We start from the raw sequence: 8764 nt of genomic DNA on the forward strand, positions 1-8764 counted from the left end.
CCTCTCTTCTCTCCATCTCTTTTCTTCTCTCCCTCTCTTCTCTTCCTCTCTTCTCTCCTTCTCTTCTCTTCCTCTCTTCCTCTCTTCTCTCCATCTCTGTCTCTCCCTCTCTTCTCTTCCTCTCTTCTCTCCATCTCTGTCTCTCCCTCTCTTCTCTCCATCTCTTCTCTTCCTCTCTTCTCTTCCTCTCTTCTCTTCTCTCCTTCTCTTCTCTTCCTCTCTTCTCTTCCTCTCTTCTCTTCCTCTCTTCTCTTCTCTTCCTCTCTTCTCTTCCTCTCTTCTCTTCCTCTCTTCTCTTCCTCTCTTCTCTTCTCTCCTTCTCTCTTCTCTTCCTCTCTTCTCTTCTCTCCTTCTCTTCTCTTCCTCTCTTCTCTTCCTCTCTTCTCTTCCTCTCTTCTCTTCTCTCCTTCTCTCTTCTCTTCTCTCCTTCTCTCTTCTCTTCCTCTCTTCTCTTCCTCTCTTCTCTTCCTCTCTTCTCTCCTCTCTTCTTCTCTTCTTCTCTCCATCTCTTCTCTCCGTCGTCCAGCTGCTGAGGAAGAGGCACATTGGGAATGACATCGTCACGGTGATCTTCCAGGAGCCCGGAGCGCTGCCCTTCACGCCCAAGAACATCCGATCCCACTTCCAACACGTCTTCATCATCGTCAAGGTCCACAACCCCGGGACAGACAACACCTGCTACAGGTGGGCTGGAGGGAGGGAGGGAGGGAGAGGGACGGACGGACGGACGGACGGACGGACGGAGGGAGGGGAGGAGGGAAGGGAGGGAGGGAGGGAGGGGGAGGACAGGGGTGGGAGGGAGGGAGGGAGAGGGCGGAAAGGAAGGAAGGAAGGAGACAGACAGAGAATAATACACAAGCAAAAGAAATTGCAATCAATTATTATAAAAAATAAAAAAAAGAATAAAGAAAAGTTTTTGATGTGATGGATTAAGATGTGAAATGCTACAGTGCTTAAAGGGATGTTTTAATTTTAGTGTGTTTTATTTTTTTAACCCCCCCCCCTCCAGCGTGGCGGTGACCCGGTCCAAAGATGTCCCGTCCTTCGGCCCTCCTGTCCCCCAGGGGGTGCTGTTCCCCCACGCCGCCGTGTTCCGGGACTTCCTGCTGGCCAAGATGATCAACGGCGAGAACGCCGCGCACAAGTCGGACAAGTTCCGCGCCATGGCGATGCGGACGCGCCACGAGTACCTCCGCGACCTGGCCCAGAACTTTGTGAGCGCCACGCCCGTAGACTCCGCCTCCTCCGCCAAGTTCAGCTTCATCACGCTGGGCGCCAAGAAGAAGGAGAAGTCCCGCCCCCGCCGGAACGCCCACCTGCAGAGCTCCGGCGCCGTCACGTGGGCCGTGGTCGCCAGGGACTTCGGCCGGTCGGCGGACGTGGGGTGCCTGCTGGGCGTGTCCAATGAGTTTGTGGTCCTGATCGAGGAGGCGTCCAAGGAGGTGGTGTTCAACTGCTACTGCCGCGACGTGATTGGCTGGAGCGCGGCGGCGGGGAGCGTGCGGCTGTTCTTCGAGCGCGGCGACTGCGTGGTGTTCTCCGTCCAGGAGGGGTCCTGGGACGACGCCAGGGAGATCATGCAGAGGCTGGAGGTGAGAGGTCAGAGGCTGGAGGTGAGAGGTCAGAGGCTGGAGGTCAGAGGCTGGAGGTGAGAGGTCAGAGGCTGGAGGTCAGAGGCTGGAGGTCAGAGGAATCCAGGGTGTGTGTATCTGTGCCATTTAGCATTTAGCAAACTCTTGTGTACAAAGTACAGGGAGTGTGTATCTTATATGGTCCCACCAGGAACCGAACATACAACCTTAGCATTCCAACTGAACCACACAGGACACATCAATGAGCTCCCAGCTCAACATGTTTGGACAATTGTTTTATTTTTTAGGATTCATCCTTTATTTATTCAGGGGATTCCTGTTGAGAACAAGGTCTATTTTTTTCAAGGGTGCCCAAATAATACTAAATACAAAAACATCACAATTATTGACATTGAGATTTTAAAAGGACACAATTCACACAGGCGAGTCCTGCTCCTCCAGAAGCACCTGACCACCTCTAGTGTCTGGTGTCACTGTCCCGCCATCGCCATGGGACCAGGGGTCAACCGAGATCAGGGGTCATCTCAGGTAGCTCACGTTGCGCGCGAACCCTCCAGGGTCCCAAAGGCCCCGCCCCCGCCCCCGGCCCCGCCCCCGGCCCTCTCTCTCAGACGCTAAATGAATCATGGCTAATCTGGTTACGTTAACAAGTTTACTGTCAGGAAACAGAAGCACAGATGACTGCACAGCAGATCTGGGCAGCAGGCCCAGGCAACACACTCACACTCACACACTCACACAACACTGTACTGTACTGTAGGCTAGGCAGCCTGGAGGGAGGGAGGGATGGGAGGGAGAGATGGGAGGAGAGGAGGAGGAGGGGGGAGGTCTGATCACACAACAAGCTAGTCAGTGAGTCACCCTGGAGCAGGGAGGAGGGGGCCGCCCCACCACACAGCCAACCAGTCAGCTGGGGAGCAGATGTCTTATCAGACGCCCCCACACCACCCTGGAAACACAATGTGTTGTCTGTCTGTCTGTCTGCCTGTCTGCCTGTCTGTCTGTCTGTGTGTTCCTGAAGTGATTGTTGCTGATTGAAGAGAGCCCCTGTGTGTCTCCTCTCTGCTCCCAAACCAGCCTGCCTCTGAAGGGCTGAAGGTCTGAAGGGCTGGGAATAGAATGGAATGGAATAGAATGGAATGGAATAGAATAGAATGGAATGGAATAGAATGGAATAGAATGGAATGGAATGGAATGGAATAGAATAGAATAGAATAGAATAGAATAGAATAGAATAGAATGGAATGGAATGGAATGGAATGGAATGGAATGGAATAGAATGTTATGGAATGGAGTGGCCCCCATCTGGAACAGCTGGTGCTGACAGGAGGCTGGTGATTGTTGAACAGATGCCCCCCAGTCTCCAGGCAGCTCTGGTCGCTCTGGGTTACGGGATTAGCCAAGGGTGTGCATAATCTCAGCAGATTTTGTAACCTAATGTGATTGGCTGCTGGATTATTTGTGCCAGTTTATCCTTCTCTCTGTCTCTCTCTCTCTCTCTCTCCCCCCCCCCCTCTCTCTCTCTCTCCCCCCCTCTCTCTCTGTTGTTGGCCTGCTCCACTGCAGACTCTGGTTCAGAGGTCGACATTTAATCAAATCCTATAACCGGATTTACTGGACAAATTTAAATGGACATGTGGAGGCTGGTGGAGGTAGAAATGGGAGGCCGGGCTCATTGTAATGCATGGAACAGCATCTGGAATGGTAACAAGCTGTAATGCATGGAACGGAATGAGGAATGGTATCATATATTTGTTTAATACCATTCCATCCATTACATCGAGCCCGTCCTCCGATTTCTACCTCCACTAGTCTCCCCTGGCGCCTCCCTGGTCTGCTTGTTATGTTTCCCACATGAACCTGTACAGGATTTGACGTGTGTGTTGTGTGTGTTGTGTGTGTTGTGTGTGTGTTGTGTGTGTGTGTGTGTGTGTGTGTTGTGGTCTTTAGAAAGTGCTAAAACAGAGAGGGATAATGACCTGAGCAGCTGGAGGCTTGTTAAGGTTCTATGTTTGTGAGGATAAGCAGGACTTAGGTGGGGGGCCGGGGGGACGGGGGGCGGGGGGCGGGGGCCGTGGCAGAGGGGAAGCTGGGTAAAGGTTGGCTGGGCCAGCAGTTCTGAAGGCTGTAGGACCCGAGCCCCGGTAGAGGGTCTGATACTGGAGAGCAGGGGAGGCTGAGGGAGGCTGGGGGAGGTAGAGGGTCTGATACTGGAGAGCAGGGGAGGCTGAGGGAGGCTGGGGGAGGTAGAGGGTCTGATACTGGAGAGCAGGGGAGGCTGAGGGAGGCTGGGGGAGGTAGAGGGTCTGATACTGGAGAGCAGGGGAGGCTGGGGGAGGTAGAGGGTCTGATACTGGAGAGCAGGGGAGGCTGAGGGAGGCTGGGGGAGGTAGAGGGTCTGATACTGGAGAGCAGGGGAGGCTGAGGGAGGCTGGGGGAGGTAGAGGGTCTGATACTGGAGAGCAGGGGAGGCTGAGGGAGGCTGGGGGAGGTAGAGGGTCTGATACTGGAGAGCAGGGGAGGCTGGGGGAGGCTGGGGGAGGTAGAGGGTCTGATACTGGAGAGCAGTGGAGGCTGGGGGAGGTAGAGGGTCTGATACTGGAGAGCAGGGGAGGCTGGGGGAGGTAGAGGGTCTGATACTGGAGAGCAGGGGAGGCTGGGGGAGGCTGGGGGAGGTAGAGGGTCTGATACTGGAGAGCAGGGGAGGCTGGGGGAGGTAGAGGGTCTGATACTGGAGAGCAGGGGAGGCTGGGGGAGGTAGAGGGTCAGTTACTGGACACTTAGTGAAATACAAAATGGCTCCCACTGTTTCTCTCTCTCTCCCTAAAACAAACATGGTGATGTGGGGATGTTAGACTGTGGAGATGAGCCTGTTATAACAACTATGTCGTCCTCTGTTATAACAACTGTCATCTTTATCTCCTCTCTCTCTCTCCCCCTCTCCCCCTCCCTCCTCCCCTCCAGCTGGTGAGTCGTGGGTGTGAGACGGTGGAGATGACCCTGCGTAGGAACGGTCTGGGTCAGCTGGGTTTCCACGTCAACTTCGAGGGCGTGGTGGCGGACGTGGAGCCGTTCGGCTTCGCCTGGCAGGCGGGGCTCCGCCCGGGCAGCCGCCTGATGGAGATCTGCCGGGTCGCCGTGGCGACGCTGTCCCACGAACAGATGATCGACCTGCTGCGGACCTCGCCGGTGGTCAGCGTGCTCATCGTCCAGCCCTACGACGACGGGACGCCCCGGAGGTGGGTGGTCGCCGCGGTTACCGCACAACGCCGCGGTTACCGTGGTCGCCACAGCGCCACGGTTACCATGGTCGTCACATCGCCTTGGTTGCCACAACGCCACGGTTATGAAAATGGTCATAGTACAGGGGGGGGTTACCAAGGTTACCAATGTGGCCACCTTTGGTTAAAGCCACAATCCTGAAATCATTTGGAAGCCTTTGGAATATGGGGGAAAAACGTTTCCTTTTATTTAATTCCTTTTGTTTTTAATCTAGTTTGGGTATCAATCTGCCTTGGTTTGACTTCCTGGCCTTTAACACAAGACAGAGGCCTCTTCCCAAATCAGATCAGATCAGTCAGGGAAGTCAGAGGAGAGATCGTCACAGCAGGGGATGGAGGGTGTGTGTGTGACACAATCACATCCCCCCGGCATGCCCAGCAGAGGGGGGGGGGGGGGGGGGGGGGACTGGTGTGGGTACAAGTGTGGGTGTGTGTGGGGGGGCAGACAGTGACAATCACATCCACACAGGCAGGCTCAGCAGGGAGCTGTGTACCAGTCAGCCGGGGTCTCCCCCTGACCCAGACCCTGCCTAATCCTCTTACTATAATCTGATATGATATTATCATACTGTTCTTCTCATACAGGCACGGCTTTGGTCTGCTATTATTATTATTATTATTAAGTATTCCTACCAGGGGGAGGCTGGTGGAGGTAGAAATCGGAGGACGGGCTCATTGTAATGCGTGGGCCGGAATGAGGAACGGTGTCAAACACAACGTTAGACCTTCATACATCCACAGCAGGGGAGGCTGGCGGAGGCAGAAATCGGAGGACAAACACGTTGTGTTAATTCCGTTCCTTTACAATGAGCCCGTCCTTCGATTTCAGCCTCCACCAGCCTCCCCTGATGGAACCAGACAAGGTGAACAGATGCCAGGCAGAGCAGATCCAGACAGCTGAGTCACTCTGCGTCCGTCTGCCTGCTGGTGATTAACTGTGGTGGTTGGTCTCCTGACGCAGGCGCCGGCCGCGGTGGACTGAATATCACTTCAACGTTTAGAAGGCAGGTTCAGGTGTCCTGGGGCGGCCCAGTGGTCTACACAGCCCTGGCCCTGCTGACATTCCCTGCTCCTCCTTACTTCCCTATCTTTCTCTACTGTCTCTGTCTCGTAAGAACTGAAAAATACGAGAGCTGGACTGCCCCACTCCAAAAAATAACCTTAAAAAGTTTCAGTATGTGAATTGGCAGTAGGGGAATTGGATATGGAGATTTGTAGGTCAAATACAGACCTGGTTCTGCTTCAGGCCTGGTTCTGGTTCTGCTTCAGGCCTGGTTCTGCCCAACAGCAGTGCTCTGATGCTCTTCTGTTGGCTTCCCAAGCTTAGAGCAGCATCAGGGGAGGCTGCTGGAGGTAGAAATCGGAGGACGGGCTCATTGAGATGCATGGGACGGAATGAGGAATGGTATCAAATTCCTCATTCCAGGAGCAGGAGCTTTGGCTGAGGCTGGGGGCTGGGACTGTGTCTGGGACTGGGCTGGGGACTGGGCTGGGGGCTGGGACTGGGCTGGGGGCTGGGACTGGGCTGGGACTGTGTCTGGGACCGGGCTGGGAGTTAGGACTGCATCTCCCAGCTAGCTCAGAGCTCATTAGCTCCATAGCTCCTGTATGACCTGACACACTCATTACGTTAATCCATGTTATGGCTGCAGCCCGGCCTCTGGCTGGCAGCCAACGCTGCTCCCAAACAAACACGTCAGGGTACACATCCAACGTCCTCCTGCTGGCTGGCTGGCTCACTGGCTGGCTGGCTCACTGGCTTGTTGGCTGACTGACTGGTTGGCTGGCTGGTTGACTGAATGGCTGGCTGGCTGCCTGGCTGGTTCACTGCTAGGTTGATGGTTGATTCATTCTGGCTGACAAACATATTAGCTGACAAACTAAGTGGATTTGCAGGGTGGGAGTTAAATGGCTGCCTGGTCTCAGACACTCGGACGTGCTTTGAACAGCAGTAGAGTAGCAGTCACAGTGATGAAGCTGGTCAGGGACTACATTTAGTCTCTTTTAGCCTCTTCCAAGAACAACTGGGTTAATGTATTCAGGTGCTAAACCAGGCGTGAACAGGTAGAACAGGAGAGAGAGGGGGAGAGAGGGGGAGGGAGAGAGAGTAAAAAAAACGTCTGACATGTTCAGTGGCAGGAAGTGAAAAACCCAGAAGGAACTCAGACTGACAGTGAGAATCACCTCAAAGTGCCAGACACTTAAAAATCTGTGTCATCTGCCAAACCTCCCTTCAGAGCCCTGGTAAGGACTTGATAGTTTAATAGCTGCATATTAGGATCCGCTCACATCAACCTCACAGATGCCATCAACCCTAAAAATGCCTCTGCAAAGACAGAGGGATATTCAGCTAAGACATTGTTTGCGACTGACCAATTCTCAACTTTTATTTATTTTCGACCTAATGCCACTGTGATACATTGAGCACATGTCAGTGTATTGTATTATATTCACCAATGTGCCCCCCCCCTCTACCCCCCCTCCTCCCCCTCCCAGGAGCTGCTCTGAGCTGTACCGGGTCCCTCTGGTGGAGTACAAGCTGGAGGGCGAGGCCGGGGGGGGAGCCCCCCCCTTCAGGATGACCTCCACCACCACCCCCACCTCCACCACTGCTGCTGGCTGGCACCGTGTGTCTACCTCCCCAGGGGCCCCCCCCCAGTCCCGGGCCTCCCCCACCCAGGCCCCCAGCCCAGGCCCCGTCCCCGGCCCCGGGGGTCAGGGCCCACAGCTGTTCTACGCCCAGGGGGGGGCCATTTCACGCTCCACCTCCTTCGACAGGAAGCTCCAGGACCCCAACAGGTACGTCACTTCCTCTTCCCACTCCGAGATCCGGCTGTTTCAGGCCGGGGGGACGAGGACACCACAAAGGGAGCCTCTCCGGAGGGCCACAGCCTGGCTGTCCGCTGTCATTAGCGAACGTGCTAAGTGTTGCCTTCAATAGAATCCATTGCATCCATTTTGTGTACAGCAAGGTGCTCATTAATTCTGTGTTGTAAATGTGTTAGTGAGTCACTGTGTGATTCCCCTGAGGGGCACAATGGCGCCTCTATCCTCTATCTGCCTGGTGGTGCCTCGCCCACATTAGCATTAGCATATAGGGATAATTAGGTCAAGGTTTCGCTAATGTGATTAGCATAAAATTAAGGAGGGGCAAAACCACGGCTGGAGCCCTGAGTCAGAAGCTGGCGGGGTCGGGAACCCAAACAAAATGGCCGAACGGCACAGTGTCAGACTAAACTACAGTTGACAACAGTTGCGGTCGTTTTTTCTGTTCATCCTCTAGTTCATCCTCTAGTTTAAAGTCCCAGTCCAGCGATTATGTCAACTTCCCAAGCTGCAAAACATACCCATGTGCGTACCGATGATGTTCTGCAATGATTTGTGTCCAAAAACAGTCATTTATTTAAATCAATAAAAAAGTGAGAGTCCAGTTTAAGCCATCAACGCGTGTCTGATACCGTTCCTCGTTCCGTTCCATGCATGACAAGGAGCCCGTCCTCCGATTTCTACCTCCAGCAGCCTCCCCTGGTGGAGAGAGGGCTGTGGTAGGTCCTGTAGGGGTGTAAGAGAAGTGACCTCCATGTTAAACCCTGGTTGTTTTCCTTAGCACATGGTGGGGGTGGGGTGGGGGGGGGGGCAGGGGGGAGAGGGGCGGGGGGGTGGGCAGAGGGGTGAGGGAGGGGTGAGGCGGGGGGGGGGGGGGGGGGGGCGAGGGAGGGGGGGGCAGAGGGGTGAGGCAGGGGTGAGAGGGGTGAGGGGGGGGGGCAGAGGGGTGAGGGAGAGGGGGGGCAGAGGGGTGAGGGAGGGGTGATAGCGTGTGAATGTTTGGTAGCGTGTGAATGTTTTATTGAGCTCCTGGGTGTCAAGGCTCTCGTTTTGCTACCCAGTATG

General features: G+C 54.8%; 1 protein-coding gene across 1 annotated transcript in view; it reads left to right on the forward strand.

The window, feature by feature from the left end:
• The window catches only part of LOC310824659 (signal-induced proliferation-associated 1-like protein 2), a gene marked incomplete at its 3' end in the record, with an annotated part of 17542 nt that extends 9870 nt beyond the window's left edge, over positions 1-7672 (forward strand). Inside the window, exons 8-11 of the mRNA XM_083697913.1 lie at positions 527-684; positions 1010-1592; positions 4557-4831; positions 7370-7672. Coding sequence (XP_083554039.1) covers positions 527-684; positions 1010-1592; positions 4557-4831; positions 7370-7672 — 1319 coding nt within the window. The remainder of the gene's footprint in view (positions 1-526; positions 685-1009; positions 1593-4556; positions 4832-7369) is intronic.
• Positions 7673-8764: the final 1092 nt, after the last annotated feature.

Source organism: Argentina silus, assembly GCF_951799395.1.
Source record: "Argentina silus genome assembly, contig: scaffold_334, whole genome shotgun sequence".
NCBI classification, from domain to species: domain Eukaryota; kingdom Metazoa; phylum Chordata; class Actinopteri; order Argentiniformes; family Argentinidae; genus Argentina; species Argentina silus.